This window comes from Lytechinus variegatus, chromosome 2, assembly GCF_018143015.1.
Source record: "Lytechinus variegatus isolate NC3 chromosome 2, Lvar_3.0, whole genome shotgun sequence".
NCBI classification, from domain to species: domain Eukaryota; kingdom Metazoa; phylum Echinodermata; class Echinoidea; order Temnopleuroida; family Toxopneustidae; genus Lytechinus; species Lytechinus variegatus.
In genome coordinates this window covers 81,003,595-81,027,303 of record NC_054741.1, presented here as the reverse complement: position 1 = coordinate 81,027,303, position 23,709 = coordinate 81,003,595, and the positions used below count along the sequence as shown (strand labels likewise).

General features: G+C 33.5%; 1 protein-coding gene across 3 annotated transcripts in view; it reads right to left on the bottom strand.

Moving 5' to 3' along the window:
• Positions 1 to 23,709, bottom strand: part of LOC121409225 (syntaxin-like) — a 74,311-nt gene that overhangs the window by 18,838 nt on the left and 31,764 nt on the right. For 2 of the 3 annotated variants that reach the window (XM_041601086.1, XM_041601085.1), the window contains exons 5-9: positions 16,345 to 16,418; positions 14,035 to 14,143; positions 13,085 to 13,158; positions 11,077 to 11,214; positions 10,352 to 10,462 (exon numbers count right to left, since the gene is read on the bottom strand). In XM_041601086.1, coding sequence (XP_041457020.1) covers positions 10,352 to 10,462; positions 11,077 to 11,214; positions 13,085 to 13,158; positions 14,035 to 14,143; positions 16,345 to 16,418 — 506 coding nt within the window. Of the gene's footprint in view, positions 1 to 3,102; positions 9,535 to 10,351; positions 10,463 to 11,076; positions 11,215 to 13,084; positions 13,159 to 14,034; positions 14,144 to 16,344; positions 16,419 to 23,709 lie in introns of those variants that run through there. The other variant, XM_041601087.1, reaches the window with a different exon arrangement.

The following is a 23,709-nucleotide window of genomic DNA, read 5'->3' as shown; positions in this document are numbered from 1 at the left end:
GAAAATCCCTGTTTACTGCAATTTTAAAGCTCATCCAATGTTTCACATTCAGGAAGTAGTTTATAAAAGGTAGCCCCTGAAAATAATAAATTAATTTGAGATGGTCTTCGTTTTCTTTTTTTTTAATCATTAGGTATATACAACCAGGCATGGATAAGAGAGGGGGGGGGGGGCACATACACCCCCTTTTTAGGAGTTTCTTTACATCTATTGTTTTACCCCTCCCCTCCTACAAAGTAACATCTAAGGTTCATATAACTTACATCTAAGAAGACAAGAAAAATAAATCCACAATAACACAAGACAAGAAGTCATGCACAAACGCACGTTTGATAACATGAAGAAGTGCCATAATCAGATATACAAGCATGAGAACTAAAATGAGGGACTAGTCTGCTAAAATGTGCACCCTTCAAATCACATTTATCACAGAGCAAAAATGCTAGACACCATGAATAGAATTACTGCATCAATGTTCCACATATTGTACAAGCACATACAATATTTGGAAACTACCATGCAAAAAAAAAAAGTTAAAGCTGAAGGAGATTTGAGTTTTATCTATTTGCTGCCAGACATCCCAGCATACCTCTGGTAGTTTGGAAGAGTGTTTGAATTTACCTTTTTATTGTGTATGTGAGCCATTATTGTAAGGCTACATTAATGAACACTGAAGCAAATAATGAAGGATAATTTGGGAAAATTCAATAATCAAACTGATTTATAACATGAAAGAAATACAAACTTTGTTCGATATCCTGAAATCAATAAACATTTCTTGGTGAAGAACGAGATATATGTATGCAAATACAATGGAACTTCAGCATAAATAGAATTTTTTTGTTGGAGTAATACAATGTGTTTTCAAAGACATCGCAATACAAGGGATGAAAATAATGCAGTGTAACATATACAGTATAGCGAATATATACATCAAGAAGAATTTTTAAATCCAAAAGTAAAGAAATGTAATATATTTAACATAATGCAAAGTCACAGTAACAGTTACATTGCAACTATTTACTAACAATATCAACTGGGACAAACTTAGAATCACAAGTAAAGCTCAAAACAAATCATCAAAAGCACATACATTGACACAATACAGACAAGGCGAATACAATGGCATCATTATTCCACGATATATGCTTTTGACACACGTGGGAACATCAAATATTACTATTCCATGACCACTTGATCATATCTCACCTAGGTAATGCAGAATTTGAAGTAAATTCATACCAAGTTCCAGGCTTAAAAATGAACATTATTTCATTCTACATCAAATTCATTTTTCCTACAATTTTCTCCATCATTTTACGTTTTTTAATTCCATTTCTTCTATCGTATTTCCCTGTAGCTCATACCTTACCTTGAGAATACCGTAATATTTTGAATTTATATTGTAATTTCTGTATATTTTTTTATTCCTTTGTTATATTGCTTATTTGTTGATTTCATTTTTTTTTATTGTAAAACATCTGTCAATTCAGCTTTTGAGCTGCAATCACATGTTTTTAATAAATCTTGAATCTAGCTCTTAATCTTTTTACACATTTCCCTGAATCATTTCTTAGTAGGGAATTTTCTCTCTGTGATGTACAGAGGATTCTAGACCACAGTAAATGCTAGTCAAATGATAAAGAACTGCTTGGAGGTCTTTGTTGAAAATTGGTGAACCAGAACAGCGATTTCGTCCTAAGTAAATTTGGACCTGATGAAAAAATTGCAAATATGTCATTTGTCCAGAGTCAAGGACTGAACTGCTGTTTAAGATTCACCGGTTTTCTGACCATTAATTTTTGGTTGATCTGTGTCATGGAAGGCATTTTACAATAAACAATCTCTGTTCTTCACTCCTTCCTACATACGTTGCTGTGTGAAAACTCCAATTTCATCAATGTCACTCATCTATATCCATCAGACTTTCTTTGTTTTTCATTCATTGTCCGCAACTTTCCTTCCCTTTTCTTTCCTTCTTTTTGATTTCTTCTTTTTTTTGCTTCACCATTTCCACTTTCTTTAATCTGCCTTCTTTCTTTCTTTTACAATTTCTTTCTATGTACCCTTCTTATCCACTCACTTTCACACTCACTCACTCACTCTCTGTCCACTATTTGATGAGTCTTTGATTACTCAGGTAGGGTTGATCTTACTGTGTAGACTGTAGGTACAGAACTTGTCAACTTGACTTTCCTTCTTTCTGTCCTTCTTTTTGATTTCTTCTTTTTTGCTTCACCATTTCCACTTTCTTTAATCTGCCTTCTTTCTTTTTTTCACAATTTCTTTCTATGTACCCTTCTTATCCACTCACTTTCACACTCACTCACTCACTCACTCTCTGTCCACTATTTGATGAGTCTTTGATTACTCAGGTAGGGTTGATCTTACTGTGTAGACTGTAGGTACAGAACTTGTCAACTTGACTTTCCTTCTTTCTGTCCTTCTTTTTGATTTCTTCTTTTTTGCTTCACCATTTCCACTTTCTTTAATCTGCCTTCTTTCTTTCTTTTACAATTTCTTTCTATGTACCCTTCTTATCCACTCACTTTCACACTCACTCTCTCTCTATCCACTATTTGATGAGTCTTTGATTACTCAGGTAGGGTTGATCTTACTGTGTAGGTACAGAACTTGTCAACTTGACTTTCCTTCTTTTGAATTGTGATGTTTTATATCTTCTTCTAAATTTTGTGGGTAATGAGATATTCATCATTGACGAGGTCAGAGAAAGCATTGAGGAATATTCCACAAAGCAGATATCTTAATGCTTTCTGAAAAATCCCTGACCTTGTCAGAGGCACACAACCATTTGCATTCAGAGCTACCCTGCATACTGTAGACCAAATGGTACAACTCACAAGAAAAAAAGTCCAGTTGACAAGTTTTTAATCTCTTCATTCTATTCTGAAGTATAAAGCAATATCTCTTTGCAGTCATCAAGTTGATGTTAGCTTCTACATCCTAGACAAGCTAATAAAATCAAGCCATCTGAAAGTTTCTACTTTAAGATGGCAAAAGCAAAACCTCAATTTTGAAGAAAATGTTCTTAACATGTCAGCCATAATTAATGCACAGTAGATCGAACCACATGAAATTTAATTTTCGGATAACATCTGAAAATTTATTCACCATAAGATTTCAAATAGCTACATATACAACAACAAAAAATGTCCCCTTTCTTCTTTCTGGTAGATAATTTGCTAAGCTAGGTATGTAATTACACCCTTCAATAAAAACTAAGACATGGCTATATAATGAATGATATATGAATATCAAATAGGATACTAGAGTAAACTTTACAAAGTGCATATTTAAAAAAAATGAACATCACAAAATCAATTTCAAAACCAATTTTTGAGCTGCAGCAATGAAGAAATTTCCAAATCCTTACTTGAAGAATGCTGCCTGTTTAATGCATACTTTACAAAGTAAATATTTCAATAGAGGTATATATAATTACGATGGTAGAATGATATTCATGGTTTCAAAAAGACTAAAATTACTACATTATCAATCATTATCCACCATATACATTCAAGTTAACTGACTTATTCTATTGGGGTATTAGCTAAAATTCAAAGTGAAAGAACTTTAATAGGACACTTAAAGAGTTGGGGTACAGTGAGAAATTGTTTTGTCAAACCCATTAACTTCATACTTAAAGGGGATCAGCAGTGCCTTCAAATACCCAGGACCTGAAAACTATCATAACCCTCATTGATATATTTTGTTGACTAAATACATTATCTTGTGGCCTGAAATATATTCCAAGGGATTTAATTCATGATATTGTTTGGAATGTCATGGAAAAATTTCATGAAAATATTTTATTTTCAATTTATATTTAAATTAAGAATGTATTGCACTTTTAATACATTACGCATTAGAAAGCAAGATTTGGCACTTTGTAAAACTTGTATTCTGTATTCATTATTCAACCTCAACTTCTATATTGATATTAGGGTCATCACCTTGCAAAGTTTTGTTAGGTAGTTCATAGGTAAAGTCCAATTATAACTAGTTTGCATTCCTTAATAACTGAACAAATTAAATGAAAAAGAAATTTTAATTTTAGATTTACTGATGGTCTAAAGGAATTTATGGGGTAAAAATGAAGGGCACTTTCAGTCGCTCATTCATTCAAAGGTTAATGACTACAATTTCAACTGTAGTCCACCAGTGTGGTACAAATATCACGATAGTATCATCAGATTACCATATCAGATTATTAGTATGATAACATTAGCAGTATGTTATTACTGTGTTACCAACCAGGTACATGTACAAGTATGGTACCAGGCATAGAACCAGTGTTACCACTGCGTTACTTACCAGGTACAAGTATGGTACCAGGCATAGAACCAGTGTTATCACTGTTTTGCCAACCAGGTACAAGTATGGTACCAGGCATAGAACCAGTGTTATCACTGTTTTGCCAACCAGGTACAAATATGGTACCAGGCATAGAACCAGTGTTACCACTGTGTTACCAACCAGGTACAAGTATGGTACCAGGCACAGAACCAGTGTTACCACTGTGTTACCAACCAGGTACAAGTATGGTACCAGGCATAGAACCAGTGTTACCAATGTGTTACCAACCAGGTACAAGTATGGTACCAGGCATAGAACCAGTGTTACCAATGTGTTACCAACCAGGTACAAGTATGGTACCAGGTATAGAACCAGTGTTACCACTGTGTTACCAACCAAGTACAAGTATGGTACCAGGCATAGAACCAGTGTTATCACTGTGTTACCAGAGTGATTGTAATGGTTTTATGTTACAACATTCTTTAATGGGCACCAGAGTGTGATTGGTGTGTTACATGTGTCATACCACTGTGTTACCATTGTGTTAACAACAAGGAACCAGTACGGTATACTATTCAACACCATAACAGATTGTTGCCAGCAAGATACAATCATGATACACTTTCTGCATACATCCTATTACAGGTAATGCTTTTCAACTCAACCAGGGAATTACCTTGTTTCTTTATTGTATGGAGCAGTGCAATTCTGTAAACATCCAAGGATTGCACCTATACCAAATGCATTTTATGAGGAGACTAAATACACCCTTCTTCATAGTGATTTTGAATAGAAATTCCAAATGAATGAAGGAAATACCCTATTCTTAATTTCTTCAGCTTTTTGTAGTAAACAATTAGATGCTATCTGAACATATTGCTCTTAACTCTCCATGTCCATGAAAATGTAGTTAAAAGCACATAAATAAAAATGCATTTTTACACTATGAATACTACAGAGAAATATCGCTGATACTATATCAAACATTATTGACATTTACCTACATATATATTGACTAGAGGAGAAAAAAAGTTCTTTTTGGAAAGAATTGTATGCATAAAAATGCTCTTCAATTAAGAAAGCATGTGTATAACAGCGCAAAGCATTTTATCAACAAAATCCAAACCTAAATTATATTGAAAGGAATCAATTTAATTTCAGTTTATTTACAATAAAAATTTATTTTCCCTTCTTTGTTCACTTTTATAAGCAAAATACCCATGTACACTTCCCTATCTAAAGACATGTTGAATTCACTATGGATTTTCCCCTTTTTGTTAAGTTTTCATACTATTAAAGCAATAAATATTTGGTAGGGTTTAATGCATTACTTTCTTCATGTCATGAACTTTGCTTTTTGTAACTATCGTGAATGCAGCTGATTTTACTTATAAATATGGATCTGAGAGTGGATGCTAAACAGTGCCCTCACAAGGCCCCAACACGTCAGTCTCATTGTGAACATCTATAACCAGAGAGAGAGTTGGGATCTGATATGACCATGGCAGAATAGGTCCATGGTATCATCACTATTTAAGCAGTTTTTTAGACATCAAAATTTCTGACCAAAATCCTCTTTTTTTGTTGAAATACAATATTTACTATCAATTGTAAATATTTGATGCTTGGTTTGGCACAGATGTTTACAATTACAATAAATTATTTCATTGAATGTATTTTATGATGCAAGGACCAGAATAGCATCATATTTTGGTACCCCCACCCTGATGCATCACACACAAAATTATCCGAATACTGATGGACATTAAGAGGGCACTATAAAATTATCCCACAATAAGGATTTTTTTCTTCAAAAGCGCCTCATAAAGACAAACAACATAAGGAAATATTATTAAAATAAAAATCTATTTTTTTCTTTACATTTCCCAAAAGAATGAATAATTCAATTTGCTAAACTTTAGGTACTTTGTTTTAGTGTATCAGAAATATGTATAGCTGAAGCCATATTGGAAGCAAAAATAATTTCCCCATATCAATAGCTAAACATCTTTATACAGTGATAAACATGTTTTAACCATTTTATTCTACATTCATAATAATATTTACTCTTAACTTTTTTTGCATTCTGATACAGAAGCTATCTGATTCTACCGTTAAAAACCTTTAAGTCAAATAAAATCAAATTTAACATTTTTTTTGTCTAGACTGAAATGAAGTTAGTAGATAAAATCACACCATCACCTTTTACAAATACATGTTTATAGTTTACATAAATACAGAATAAATAGTATTTTGTGTCAATTTTTTCTCAATCAATTATTACTAAACAATGAATAACAATGTACATTCTTTTTATCAGTAGAATATAGGTAGTATCGATGTAGTTATAAACATGTCATTACTCATTCATTACATTAATTGTACTCTGTACATCTTTACATCAAAGCAATAACTCAAATATCTTCATTATTTTCTCCTTCGTTGCGATCAACATGATTTATATTCTATTCTCTTCTTTGCCATCTATACTACATGTACAAATATTCTGTATAATAGCTACAGGTATGTATGATAGTTTGTCATATAAGAGCCATATTTACAAGGAATAATTTTTTTCTATTCTTTTCACATGTATAAAATATCAATCAACTGAGCTATATATACCTCCAATGGTATCCTACAAATATCTACATTCTATGCCTACGCATTAGATCATGGTTGATTTTTAACAAAAAGAAAAAAACTGATGTTTTTGCTTAGATTCAAATAACCTTTCACTTTAATAAATATTGCAAGCATTTTTTGGGGGAAGGGTAGTGGTATGACTCAGATATATTAAACTTTCCTTGATCCATACTGCTGAATTACTGAGAGTATTATCTCATGAATGAGCGGACTAATGCAATATTTTTCTTCTGTAAAAAAAAAAAATTAATCCAAGGAAATGTTTCACAAATAGGGTGTGACCTAGATTCATACTTAAATTTCCAGTTGCATCACCAAATTGGTCAGATCATGCGTACAGGATGTGCATTACTGCGTCTCCATCAATCAGATAACTTGTTAAATAATATGTGCGTGTTGGTGTTAAAGCATGACTCTAAGAAACACTTAGCTCTTTTACCAAACAACCCCATGGTGGGTGTTTCAAAAAGCTGTTCGTTGGTTGTAACGAACGACTGGTGATCCTTTCTTGTGGTAAATGATACCCACCAGATTTTCATCGGTGTTGATGTAATTCCTACAGAAGGATCACCAGTCGTTTGTGAAGTCGCTTGTAACTTCAGCTTTATGAAACCCCTAACTGGTCTTATCTAGAAAAATATGTGTTTTAACAAAGGATCAATAATACTATTCCTGTCACTAGATATCAAACAAACTCCAATCCAATTTGCAATCTTCAGATCTCTGGTCAGGTGACAAGCATGATCAGGTGATCAAATGTGATTCTTAATGGAAATCAATGTTTGTCAATTAAAAGTTTAAAATTATCTGTACACTTTGATTAATAATCTATTTTCTATGAAAAAGTTCAATTTTATGGGTTCCTTCATAACTCTATTATTTTGAGGTAGGGATAAACATGCAGTAATGTATTTATTAAAACAGAAGAGGTCCTATGGATCATCAGTGTTTCAAGTCTTTATTATCTATGTACTCATCTGTACTTAAAAGAAATATTTCTTTAAACAATCATAAGTGAAAGACAAGACTATTATTGTACAGTATAATCTGAAAAAGTGTACAAACTTTTCATGGATAGCACTATAAATCAATACAAAAACAAGTATTCTGTTTACCTTAAGATCTTTGCATGGAGATCTCCAAACATTACCTTTGACTTTAATACACCACATACTATTGTAGATCTGCAGATCTTTATACAAATTATTACAATTTCACCCCTTTTCAGTCATCCTACCACCATAAGGTTACTATTATAAAACTATCTATGAGATCACTATACATCTTCTTGTTGAATTTTAAACTAAAATGGTTGTGAAAAACATGAGGAAATTGGTTCTGACCAGTCACCTACATTTACTTTTAAATTCAATCTCTAAAATCAATTCTTTCTCGAATATGTCAAACAGATACTTTGCATATTGCGTGTGAGTCAGGACAACGACTTACAGCTGAGATACACAAATATCACTGCAAAATTATAGCTGATCATACAAGCACATTGTTTTATTTACAAATTATCAAGCTAAGCTATGGGTAGTATTAAAAGTACACATCTCTAACAGTACATAAGGAATGTTTCTTCAAGGAACAAAAATGAAATGATCTTGGATTCAAATCCATCCTAAATTTTTAGACAGCATTTATCAGGTTGCTTGAATAACCTTCATGTGGTTGACTTTGAAGTCTGGTGACAGAGAGGACGATACTACTGTTAAATACATGATTAAATAGATTCCACGATAAATACAATCCTCCGGAAATTTCCATTCACATCAAAATCAGTACCAATATATCCAAACTCTACGACAACCCTTCTGAAGTGAAACACACTCTGAAAAGAATTCCCCAATGAAATACAAGCAACAACTTCCATATAAAAACAGTTCCAAGCTAGCCTCACTACAAGAATGTACTGCATCTATGGCTTTCACTTGAAAGCACAATGCAAGTACAGTTAAAGAACTAAATATGTCGCTGAAACTCATTCACAGACATTATGTTGGAATTTTTTCCAAAAGATTTGTAGCCAAATGATGACACATTGTCATAACACCGCAGACCAAGCAAATAATGCTGCACCGATACGCAAACAACATAAAGACAAAACTTTTCAAGCTATCACAACTCGTTCATGTATCAAGCAGACATGTGCTTCATCACATTACAAAGGTCTGTTCACAATAGCTCTACAATCTCACAATCCGTTCACACATAACACCCTTTTTCTGCTATGGGATCATTCAAAGTGACAGTCTCTATGCAATAGTCCGATGAAACAGTATCAGTTGAAACAAGATTTCTCTCTTGACCAGATCTTACTAGACTTTTCAGTTCAAGATTTTTTTCTCTTCTTTCCCCTTGCAATCGAACTGGCTGACATCAATTTTCAAACATCGCGAATTCCACACTCTTTGCGTTTGCCTCTTTGGACAGGACTTTTCTGTTGTATTAAAACTTCCGAGTGATCTAATGCGTTTTGAAGTGCAGATATTACTTAATTTGTGTGATAACGATTATGACTACTATGGTAATGAGTACAGCACAGCATATCAAAATCATGATCTTTTTCTGTACATCAAACCAGTCATGGTGAAGCAAATGGAAAAGAAAGATGATGTCAGGAGATAGTTTTGGAGGAAAATGGTGGAGAAAAAAAAAGAATAGAGAAAATTGGAGAAAGAATGAGATGATATTAGTGATTATTAAACAAAATGAATGTTAAAAATGATGAAAGCATGAAAATAGTAAATAAAAAGTAAATGTTATTAACCAGAGAAATTGCAATATGAAAACCTAAATTTCAGGATATGTTGAAAAGCATAGGTAGGAATAGTTTTTGGTCAATATTCTTTTAGGATGGTCTAGAAATGAATCTGAACTTAGTAGTAGCTAGCAATTCATTGACCTGCACAGCAATATAATATTAGAAATACATTAAGAGATCTAGATATTGAATGAGTTGTTAGTTGACTAATCACCAAAATGTTCCTCCCTCAATGTGATCATGCATTCTATAATTAAATTAATTTGATTCAACAAACCTTGTCAAATAGCATCATTCAACGCAAGTTAATAAAGTAACACAATCTACATGCATTCAAAGGTTTATTAAAGAAAGCTCAAAATTATCTAGCATGTTAAATAAAGCAAACTCAAACTTGCATGTGAAACAAAATGTGGATCATAAATCTCCTTAGTATGTTTATGTGAAATTTGTTCTAAATATACGTGGTTATTTTCTCATATTGGCATCCAAATACCTTGACCCTTACAGCATGAACTTACCAACTTACTTTACTAGTGCACCTGTTTTGAGATTTAAAAAAAACCCATGTGTTTGTGGTTACCTTTCAAGAAAAAGGAATAGTTAACAAAGTGAACTTACCCGTCTTGCTTTACTTTGGTACTTCACTGCCTTTTTTGTGTCCATTTTGGCGGTCTCCACGTAGTCCACAGACTGTTCTACATTATATTCAATCCTATCAATCATTTCACCCTGGAGTATACAAGAATATCAGGAGATAGATAACCATAAAGGAATATTAAAACAGCTTTAACAAATTCAATTTCAAAATCTATTGAATATTATTGAAGCTTAATAATTGTAATTGATAATTTCAAAGCATAAATTCATATTCCTCTTCACTGGTATTTTATGAATGGTATTATATATAATTATGAAATATATCTGTGGACAGGTATAGTTATTCATTATTTTTCTGGACAATCAAAGTCAATTGCAGGTTTTCACTTATTTCATATGAACAAGAAAGGACTGTTTTCAGTCCAAACAACATATATGCATAACTGTAAAATGATCAAAGTTAAATTTGAACTTTAGAAGCTTTCATACTGTGTACAGCAATGTGTCAATATTGTAGAAATTAATATGATGTGATTTTCCCTCAGATACAGAAAATCATTCCTCTGATTGATATGATTATTGTAAGATTATCATCGTTTGCACAATCAATAAAATAACGTATCTTATTCTGAAGTACTTTTGCCTTGTTCTAAAGAAGCCACCAGTTGAATACCTACATGTAAGTGCTCATTGAGGTAAAGAACTATTTTTTTGATTAAAAGAAAAAAACATTCTGCCCCTCTTACCTGACTTTCAACCAACATTGCCATGTCCATAAACATGTCATGTAATTCTCTGATGCTAGTTTCTAACTTGATGATATCATTGTGTCGTGCTTCGATGTCTCTTAGAGTCTGTTTGGCCTGTTGTGTATCCATGATAATCTAATTCATAAAAAGATGAACCAAAGGATGAGATAATGTGGAGTACAGACATAATGAATTAATAATAACACATTGTAACAAAACACAAATTGATTTCATGTCTATTATAATCCTATTAAGGGGATTCCCACATTTTGTTCTTTCATTGCAAAGGGCACATTCTTATTTGTGTATGTTTCAACAGTTTGTGGTACATGCTCAATTAACTTGAATGAGAAGATAACTTTTTGGTCCAAATTAAATAGCGCACAAATTAAACCATAGTTTAAATGAGGTTTCTACACTAATGGACCATCAAACATTATTTTTCATGATTTTCACTGTCACTGAAATATTTTTCTTGTAAAAAAAGAAAATTGGGTACCCCAAAATACTCTGTGATGTGTTGCCTAGCTTTTCCATGGTTAAAATTGACTTGGATCATGTCAGATTATCACCTATCTTTTTGAATTATTTTTAACATTGAACCAAATTCACATTCTCATTTCTTCTCTAGATTCATTAGGCCATGAGGAGCTGCAATGACAATTCAAATGATAGTGAGGGGCTGAGTGAGCATGAATGTGAATAGGTGAGATTGCAATGCCTGGGCATGTGAGAGGCCTGTTGGTTTGTAGTGACACTCATTCCTGCTAATTTGGTGGTGGCCAGCTCAGCCATTTGCTGCCTTGTATATTTTTCAGGACTCTAAAAATTCAAGTCATTGTAAGTAGCTTGTCATTTCTGTATCTCAAGATTATAAGAGGATAGATCATATTGAGAATATCAGTTGTACTATTGGAGAAAAAAGCTGGTAATGCTTGTGTGTTTAATTGAATTATTCTAAATAAAAGCAGTCATGTTGGATTTTTAAGAAAATGTTTCTCACAAGGCTTGTAGCAAGTGTTAATTTTCAAAATAAATCTAAAGTATTGTTTTTCGTGTTTTAATATACCAGGCATCAATATTTAAGCGTGCAGCCTACAGGTTTGACTCTGGTCTTGTATGTGTTAATCATAAATCATCATGTGTATGCAATTATTATGGTAAAAGTCACTTATACTATTTCAGCTAACTCCTCTGTAAAGAGGTATTTGACCTTATCAGCTTGCATGCATGTGCGTTAACCGGAACGAGCTTGGATGGTGCATTCAACGTTCTAGTGGAAGATTATTCTACCTATGTAATTCGGGAATTACTGTGTGATCAGACGTCTATGTGACACTAGTTCTGTGTGACGAGGGTTTGTTTGCCCATCATTGTCTGCGTTCTTCATGCACCCAGCTAATGGTTAATTCTCAAGCTACCTCAGAAACTTACTTCTATCTTCAAGCGATAGTAACAGAACCGATTCAAGACTCTCGCGGAAAGCGATATCTTTTCAGTTCGAATTCTGAACTGGAAGACATCTGCATCTTCGGATCAATTTAAATGTGAACACGGTCGAACCATAACGTGATGAACTGAGATAAAGTTGGATTGTCGGGTCTACAAGACTTTTCTAACACTTATGAACAGCATCATAATATTTTTTGTCATTATTCATACTCATAATTCATACCTGTACTCAAAGATTGTCGATTCATATATTTGCATAACTGAATTCAGTTGGTTGTTCCATACAATGTTCAATATATTGCATGAAGTAAAAAAAAAATACAAATAAAAAAAATGAAATAAAATAAATAAGTACTACATTTGACTTCAGTGTATGAATCTTTTAAAAAATACTTGATACAATATTTGCTAAGCAAGTTTAGTATTGTAATTGCGAGTGACAATTATTTTCATGGAGTATTACACTTGAGCTAAAAAGTATATGAAATCAGTTGTTTTGGTAAAAATTTGTCTAGTCCAAGTTCTCTTTCTAGAAGACATGGCTCTTACTTACCCCTGATGTAAAGATAGCAGGATTCCCACTCTCCAACATGTCTTCCAATTCTGCATCTGTTGTGGATTTACCAGCTGAAAACAGACCAAAAAGATCCCATTAGCACAACCAGCAGTTCTGAAACATTTAATTCTTAGGACTTTCACACAACTGTCTTTGCAATTATGTGGGTCATGCCTTTTAAAAACCCTTTTTATGGGGGGGGGGGGGTTGTTTAAAAAGACAATACAAATGTTCTTCAAAATTTTCACGATATTCCCCCCCACCCCAACTTATGGCATCATGGTAATCCCAAGAAAGACAAGACAAGATTTTCAGATAAAATACCTGTAACCATTATATATTGTACATCAAACACATATTCATATTTTGCTGTATATTTTAGCTCTGTGGATCACTCTTCATTTTTACATACTGTATCAACATGTTTCTGGCTGTATTTGTTGGTTCTGTTTTTATCATTCATAGAAGAACCAAGAATGAGAGAAATGATGGAGCAGGGGTCCATTTCATATCAAATAACTTTGACATTATGGTATCTACCATGGAAATGTTGACTGGTTGCTGAAACTTGTTACCACGGTAGTTACTGCGATGCCAAAGTTACCATGAATTGTACAGTCTTTATGAAATGTACCCCAGCTGTGGACAGTACTGGATAAAATGAATATTGATTCAACCAAATTTGGCAACAAGTAGAATAAATCCCATTAAGTATGTTTGTCATTCCACTCTAATTAATGGGTAACACCTGTTATAGTATAGGCATCCAAGCAATATAAAATTCAATATGTAAGTCGATAACACCCATTCGAAAAAAAATCAACTTGACCTCCACCATTTTTTCCTTTGTTAAAGTTTACGTTTTCAAAAAAAAAAGCTTGATAGCCAATTCTTTGAAACCAAGATCAGGGGGAAGAAGTTGGGGGGGGAGAATTTGGGGCACTCACTGATTTCTAGTTGTCTCTGGATACGCCCCTTGCACCTCTCTCTGTAGTCTGTTTGTGTACTGTTGTAATCTGTCATCACCTCTACAAATTTACGTGATAATGTTGAGTGCTGCAAGGAAAAGTTAAAAAAACAAACGTAAATACTCTAATAAAGACTGATGTAATGAGAAAAAAATTTCTCAGGAATATTGCTCAATTGTTTCCAGAAAAGGAGCGCTGCTGCACTTTACAGTGCCTTTGCCTTTTTTCTGTGTAGTTTGACAAACTATTGACTCTATCATCTACATGTATGGACCTAAGCTACTTCTTTCAAATGTTTTATGATAAGTGAATATAATTTTAATATATTTTTATAATGCTAAAAAATACAAAAATAAAATAGTCCATATCATTTCACAAATATGGAATGGATGACCTTGATGGCATCTTTTAAAACATTTTCTAAACTATGCACCTGGGCTACATATGGCTGTATAAATTGTTAAAACATGAGTATATCTAAATAATCCAATTAATGTAAAAAGGAACACTTGAATATAATATCTAAGTAATATATGCATGCAAATAACACAATACAACCAAGAGCTTTGAAATTCAATGATGAGCTTTAAATAGCAATGGAAAGTGCTGTCAATAATCATCAATCATTCTTAGGTCTGAAAGCATTTTCATATTAACATATGATCTATAGATCTCAGCTGCTGCAAATAGATGCCCAAAAGAAAAGAGGAACTGAATTGTGATGCTTTCTCTTTTTTTGTGATCTTTGTTTTTATACCACAAAGTCTGTGCATTTCTATACATTTGCTCCCAACATTCAATATCCTAGTATGAGAGGGTTTATGGGTCAACTGCATTTGTCTATAATATGGGCAGCGAGTGAGAATTAAAACAAAATTAATAACATATAACTGAACAATGAATCCCACGTGTAATGAAGTATAAAGTCTTATCAGCAGAACTAATGAGATACCATGAAAACTGTAGTTTAAATGAGATTAGTAATAACTTTGAAAGGGAAACACTCTGCATGGTATTTAGTACACTTTCATTAACCAATCCCTCAATGACGTCAAAATGAGGGCATAACTTACAGGCATGTATTAATCAAAACACAAAAAAATTGTCACATAATGGAAGTGAATGAACATCAGCCAAGAAACATATATAAGAGTATTATAAAATTTTCCATGGCAATATTATTTTTTTTATTATAAGAGTATAAAATTTACCATGGCAATATTATTTTTTTTATCATAAGAGTATAAAATTTAGCATGGCAATATTATTTTTTTTTCCAAGATAAAAAATCCCTTCTAACTATGAATTTCAAATTAAGTAAAAAAATGATTTTCTTTGTAAAACTTTTTACGACGCAGGTGCAGTAAAGGGGTACTTGGTAGGAATTCCATGATTCGCTGCCATGTCCTGTACGACATTCACTTGGGTAAGGCATGGCAAATAAAGATAAGTGCACTGTCCGAATACAAATCTAAAAACTACATGTAATTTCTAGTCAAATGTTAAAGCAATGGCACCTCTTCTACAACACTTGTATGAACAAGTGGCAGTGGGGACAGGGGCATAGTTAAACAAATACTCTCAAAGAATTTCATCAAGCCGGGAGTGTGTGTAAAGAGATGGTATAGTCAGTGGATTGTTATGGTATCTTTGACCAATCCAACATTTGAGAATACAAAGCAATCAGTATTAAATCATCGCCCAAAGGTTATCACAACAGATGGGGAGAAAAGGCTTCAATATCATGTCCAATCAACATAGGGGTGGGGAGATTTTATGGTGTGGTTTTTATTGCTTTCTGGTTCGCCACTGACTAGACATACCGTCCTTATCTTTTTGATCTATCGGTATTTAAGCCTGTGTTAAGGTCTTGACATTATTCATTAATTTATTCTGCTATAAAACATAATACAATACAGATTTACATTCACATCATAGCGACAAATAATCATGAGATAATATATGTGTATGATAAAATAAGAACTGATAATTTTAAACCAAACCTACACAGCAAAAACTGTGGTGTTAACCGGTGTACATAGAGGACAACACCAGTTATTTTACACCGGTGTTAAATTGGTGGAGGTAGTTTTACACCTATAGGTGTTATTACAACACCTTTGGTTGTTACATTTACACTCTTTGGTGTTATGTTCAATCTTTAGGGTGTAATTTTAACACCTCAGGGTGTGGTCCTCTATTAACACCAATTGGTGTCAGTTTTAACATTTTTACAGTGTAAATAACCCGCAATCTAAATTTTGGCAATAAATATGAAACAAAACTTACCTGTGTCTTTCTTATCCTTACATCCGCTGAGTTCATCTTGGAACTCTCCTCCTGCTCAATGCTTTGCTCCATCACTGGAAAAAATATAAATGAATGATTAATTTCTTCATCATTTAATTCCATTAGCAATTAAAGGATTATTCAGGGAAGAGGTTAGCATATATCATGGACAAAAAATTAAACTCTTTTTTGTGTATTAGTATCTTTTTTTTTTTGGGGGGGGGTTAAATTTAATATCATTTTTGTGTGTCCATAATAAAAGGAGAGAGTTGATCATGCGTGGCATCTTGGTCACATTGCAAATTAGAGGATTGACATAGAATTCACGACATTTACCTTTCTTCTTGTTTTTCTAATAAATTAAACTGATCACACACTGTGAATTATCTTAGGATTTCATTAATCTTTAAAACAATTGACATGTGTTCTACATTCAGACAGATAATCCTTAAAGATATGGTATAAAAGAAGATAATTTGTTGAACTGTTTCATACCAACAATCTGATTTTCTATTCTACATGTCTCAGATGAAAATAAAGCAACATGCCAATTCCACTTTCAGTAAACATAATGCAAATACTTAAGAACCGTGTTAAACCCTAAAAATGATCTTTATTAGAACTGAAAGTAGAAATAAGACTATACCTTCTTCCACTTGAGGAACTGGTTATGTTTTTTAAGTGTTGACAAATTTAACTCTCATTTTCATATTCATTTTGCAGTTTGTTTTACAAGGAAAAGGGCGAATCAAACAAACTGGTGATTGAAAACCTTTCTTGTATGTAAAATTTCTTTTATTATCAAGAACAGTAAGAGAAACTTTTGATAAAATAAAAAAAAATTCTATGATGTGATCTTCTACTTGACCTTTAAGGGGGAAAAAACTAACTCTACATTAAATATAGAGCATGATTATTACTCAGAGCCCTGTGACTCAGGCATAGTGGTCTGATCTAAAATCTATTCCCACTATCTCTCTCTCTGGGAATTACATGGTTATTTCCATAAATGTTGAGGTGAGTGCCTATCGCACATATATTCTCTCATATATGCGTATGATACACAAATTATGCTCCCCACTCAGAACTCGGCAGGGTATAGAAAGCTTCCCCACACAGAGAGCGTCCCTGTCATTAAAGCAATTACACCTTATGAATCAAATTTACACAGAGTATGAATATTAAGTGTGGGACTGAGGAGGTTATGAGGGATTGTCAATAACCGATCAAATTGGACTTAACATGAAAGGCTATTCCCATCACTAATAACTCTTTTATACCTACAGTTGCAATTAATCACAAGGAAACTCTAATTTTGAATGCTGCATTTTTCTTGGCAATGTTACCATGGTGAAATTCAAGGATTACAAACAAAATCTGGGTCGGCTGTGAAAAGTGACCGGCTGAACACTGCATTCATCTTAATCCTTAGGATTAACTTTTAAATCTAAATCCAAAAAGGTTAAATTCAAATCAGCAGTGTTCAAATATAAATCCAATGTTTGGCTGGAAAACACTCACAGACCATCTGGATTTATTTTAATCAAATCCTTACAAAAATAGAGTGTACCATCAACAGCAAGGTTAATATGATTAATGGAAAGCTTCATGTAACGGGGCAAATAAATGGTCACAGCAACTAGTGATAATTACATGTACTTGCCATTAATTGAAACAAGTCACTTATACAAATGTACATGTTTGTCCAACTAGTACACCTAACCTTACAGTTTAGATAACAGAGATTTTAAAATAATACAATATCATGGGGGGGGGGGGACAAATATGCTTATTATTTACAATCAATTGTAATTTGTTGGGTTCCCATAGAATTAAAGTTAATGCTCACATGTAATTGTCTCATTGATTGTAATTTTCATGTTACAGGGCCAGTGTGGTTAAAGTCATTAGTCAGTCAAAATCTGGTTCTAGTTTGAATCCTAAAGAATCATTATCAAACCTTAACTGACTTCAAATTTGAAGCTTTAAATTCAAAAGTCTCTAACCAAAGGGACGATGATGATGATGATCATGCACAGCATTTTGATAGCGCCATATCTGTCAAAGGCATTCAAAGGCACATTTTGGGAGGAGCCAGACCAGAAGGGACCATCTTCTTTTTAAATCTTTGTCAAATGAATCTTGACAAGTGCTTAGAAATTGAAGTAGTTTTGCACAAAGACAAAAAAAATCCATGCTGGAACCATATTGTTCAAATGGAATTTAAAAAAAAATCATCAATGAAACAGATATAAAAAAGAAGCTATAAAATAAACCTTTTAATCATTACTCAAATGTATGGTATATGAACATCTTTATACGAAACCAATGAAATATTTTGAGTAAAAAATCAATACATGATTATTATTTAATGACCCATAATAAATACCCATGATTAACGGTGTACATACTACACATGTTTATCTCTAATTCAAGACCCGATGGCTGCATATATAGGAAGGCTGTGCAGTGTGCCAAGTTCTGGTGAAATATCTGACAGCCATGTATACATGTAGATGAACATGACTGACATAAAAGAAAGTTGTATGTAATACTTCTAAATACCCTTTTCTCACAAGCAAAATTTTCCTTGACCCCATACTATAGGTTGATTATAATTGCTAGTTTATAGCCAAACCTATATAGTCCAGGGTTTAGCTTTTTTATAGTCCAATTTCTTTTCTCAACACATTATTGCAAAGTGGGCTAACCCATCTGTAGCATAAGGGCCATCTGCACCATCCCAAGTTTTCAAATTAGTGCGATATTTCTGATCCGGCAAATTATCCCGATCTGAACAATCTTGAGATTATTTGCAATGGAAATGCAATTGTCACGCTAGTTTGTAGGATTAATCTTGAGATTGCAATCCCAAGTCAACTTGGGATTATTTGCAAAATAGCGCGCTATTTTACGATTTATCGTGCAAATTCGTAGGTGCAGACGCACTCGGGATTATTTGTTTTCGGTGTCAGACCATAATGCATCGATGCCTTGCTCAAGCAGGAAACACTCTTCTTGCGATGGTGGAGACGGGTTTCTTGAATCTCGAGATTAAACGCGAAGAGGGCCGATCAGGCTAAAATCTCGAGATTGAACAAACTCGGGATGGTGCAGCACCGCCTAAACATGTATAGTACAAGATAATTTGCCCTAGAAAACAGCACCGTTAGCTAGGCAATTGCGTGATAGTCCAGGGTTAAGAGTAATGGTGAGAAAAGAAACTTGGTCAAGTCAAAGGATCCATGTAGCGCTATCATCCAGATCACAGATAAGCACTGATGAATGGCTACCACTAACTTTTCAGGGCATAGCAATTAAGGTCTAAACAAAGACCCCCCCCTAAAAATCCTTATGAACAGTCACAAATTTCCATTCATTCGAGCACTGAAAAATTGTCAGGGCTATTCCACTGCAAATTGAAAAAAAAATTTGCATTTAAAATCTGAAAATATGTTTTTTTCTTCGCGTGTACAAACCTATGGAAAAAACAACCCTTCTCAACAATGCGTCGTGTAATTCAGGCCATTATTGAAGCTTGAAAAAGCCTTTTGTTCTTGAAACCATTAATTTGAGTTTTTCTTTCGCAAAATACTCAGCTGTCAAGCGGTGAATAATCATTAAAGTTAAAACTTACATTGTTGTAGTATTTAGCTTATATAATTTCCATTTTGTCATTACTTTTACCTCCATAAGTCAAAGTACTATTAAAGGATAACCACACATTCACTATACTATCAGAACCACATTATGCACAGTTAAAATTGCTTCGGAAAAGCTAGGATCTGCAATCTTTTTCTTCTAAAATCTTGCCCCAAACTGGTCGTAATGAGAAGTAAGAATTGATATTGCAGCCATCTAAGAGTGTAGCTTTAATGGGAGCGGTTCAGTGAAGCATTGAATTTGGTTTCTCTGGACTCCATTCTCATTAGGACACAGTGATGTATGACAGTAGGGCTCCTAGCTGTCAAGTGTATGATATCTGATATGGTGATAGAGAGATTGATAGGTGAACAGATTGTGATATTAGTGATGGATAAGGGCTTCTTCACAAGAAATAGTAAGATAAAGGGATACAAAAAATAAAAACAGTAAATGGATTGCATGAAAGTGAAGCGATATCTAAAGAGCAGATACAAAACATAGAATGGATAGATGGATATATATACATGTAGCAGGGCAAAGACCAGTACTGCTGAGACGACTGTATTACAGTAACCATTGGGAGATTCTATCGCTCAGTGTAAAGAGAGCAAATGGGAAGTTATTAATCATCAGAGTGGCCAATCATCGCTTGAGAGATGATTCTGATACCCTGAGAAAGGGATGTAGGGAGGAGGCCAAACTGGGAGGAAGGGAGGGAGAATGAGAAGATGGAAAACATTGTAGAAGACTGAGAAAAGGTGTACATGGAGGAGGAGTGAGAAATAATGACCAAGCTTCACAATACTCTCTTTCAGTATTAAATCCAAGAATAACTTGCTGTATTTTAAGTTTCTTTTAATATAAAATAAGGTGAGCATAATGATACATGCAAATAAACATTTTTGACAGAAGAAATAAGTTTATAATGGTTTTGGTGTATGATAGAAAATGAGAAGGATAGATATATTTGAACAGATTGTGATGTACACCTTGTACATGTATATGAACTATCTAAAGCTGATTTTCATGATACTATGGAAGTCTGATTCATAGCCGTCAGAAACCACACGATCCTGTGGCATGACATTTGAGTGGAATGATGGAATTCTTGAATAAAATATATCATTACAATAAGAGTAAGGCTTCAAGTTTCTATAAAAGAAATTCAATAAATAACACTGACAAGTATAAAAGCATTAAAAGAAAACATAACAGAAATTGTCAGAATGAAAACATGTCTGACAATAAAGCATTATGCAAATTATGTTCATTATCAATATTCTGTGAATTTAAGAAAACTCATATACACATACATACAGACCACAAAGAAAAGCAGTAAAAATAGTATACAATTTCCCAGTTCATGGTTAAACAAATGTAGAAGGATAAGAGATTAGTGTGAAGGAAGGTCAAGAATGGAAATAATTCAACTAAAAATACATAACAGTATTAAAAGCATTATAATCTCAGCAGAAAAATTAACAGACTGATCATTATTAGATTTCACCAAAAAAAATAATTAAAAAATTGTTTTAAGCAATGTGCAGAAAAAATTGCTACAGAATTGCAATATGAATTGAAACGAATGAAAAACATTGCTACACACAGTAAATTACCAATGCCATTGTCAAAACTAGAGCCTACATATACAGTGCGTATCAAAAAAAAGTTTACACTTTGAAAAAATCCTATAAAATTAAACATTTGTAATATCCTGAAGATTTTTCCACATTTTAACATTGGTACAGATCCATTTAATCAAATGACGATATAAATGTCGAAAAATATTTCCGCTTGAGTGAGCACGACTTACTTTTGAAAAGTTAGTGAAAAATGATTTGCGCAGAACTTTGAAATAGTTATGCGAATAAAAGTAGACCTTAATCATGAAGAACATGTATAATTCAGCTATTAGAATTGATTTGAAGATATCTTTTACCTTTTTTGATTTGTTTCCTTGCCCAAAACGCTTTAAAGAGAGCATTTCACCCACCCCTCTCCCCCCACATACCGAGGCCTTCGTGACGATATTTGCTTTACACCGAGCTGTGATTTACATGGAATGGCTTAAGCTTGGTTTTCATTTTGTTAATCGCTGCCCAAGCTTGGGAAAAGTGTGGAGAAACAAGTATTAAATGAAAAATGAAATGTAAACCCACTTTCAATGGTAAAAATTTAGTGAAATAATTGGCTGGAGATATCTGATATAAACTTTTGTTCATATTCAGTTATGTCCTCAGATCCAGCTGGCACAAAGGTAAAGGTTGTGCTTACTAAGTGTTGAAATTTCAATTTGGGTGGCAAAATCGTTACAAATGCTTGAATGTATCCATCTTATTTCAACTGACTAAAAGTGCAAGGGAAATGTATGAGAAATGTTTCGCAGGGTAAGTTTGATTTCACTGTTTCCACTTAACACAGCGTGAAAACGAGCATTTCTGCGCAAACTGATTTCTGCGAGCTTTACAAAAATGGACAGTGCTCACTCAAGTGTAACATTCTGACAAAACTTTTATTTTCATTGGATAGATGAGACCCAAACCCAAAATTATATGTGAAAAAAATACCCACATGTTGTATATTTTTTAATTCCCAGGGCTTTTTCAAAGTGTAAACTTTTTTTGATACGCACTGTATAGGCCTAAAATGAGTATTAGTTTGATCTATTTAAAAAGCAGCAAGTAATTTAGGTCATTCAGTCCATGTTCAGAGCTAAATACTATTATAATTCACAGAAAACATATACCAATACAGAGTGAAAATCATGAATCAGCTTTGTATTTTGCTTCCCATATACACTACATCAGAGGCATTCAATAAACTCTCTTATAAAACTCATTCTTTCTGATTGAAATGCCATCTTAATATTATCCATGAAAAGTAGATTACTCCAATATATTTTTTCCTCTAGCATTGATGATATATCAAGGCCCCAAATATTCTTCATAACGATGCAACCCCTACGAGTCATGCATAGGACATGCCTATGCCAACTAAATTGGCTTGGCATAAAATTCCTTATCAAATTTGCAAAAGGCTGTATTTATAATGTATACGGATAGTCTACATATGCACATCCCCTTGTGTTCATTTCAATCATGGCTCGTGGCTCACTCAATGTGATTGTATCTCAAAACTCACTCCATCCTACAGGATGCCGAGTCTAAATAAGATCGAAAAATGCTCAATGCAAAATGCAAGTACACGCAGTTTCTCCCGTTTTGGCCACGAATCAAGCCCGATTATTGATCCTTAAATGTGAGAGAAGCGGTATTGATTGGGTTTGGGAAATGATGAAGAGAGAGTTTTGAATTACAGTATGAAATGGTAGAGACTACTCGTGGAGGATAGGTCGCTGGTTTTGACATTATGATGGAGATGGAGGCAACTGGGATGGTGTCAGTGCCGTGGCATTGAGATGAAGAAGCTCTCATCCAGACTACATCACAATGCATGCATGGGTACAGCAAACATGTCCCCATCTTTTCAATAAAGGTCTGATTGGGGGCCAGTGAAAAAAAATTAAAAGATTTTCAGTATAGGGGCTATTTTCAAAATTTAGGATCCTTCCAAATTACATTTTGTAATGAACACCATGACTCTTATGAAACATATTTTAAACTATTTGTAAAAAAATTATGCACATACATTAGCCCATATACATTTTCACTGTTACAATAGAATATTCTGCACAAGACAATGTGTAAAAACTCTTCCTGG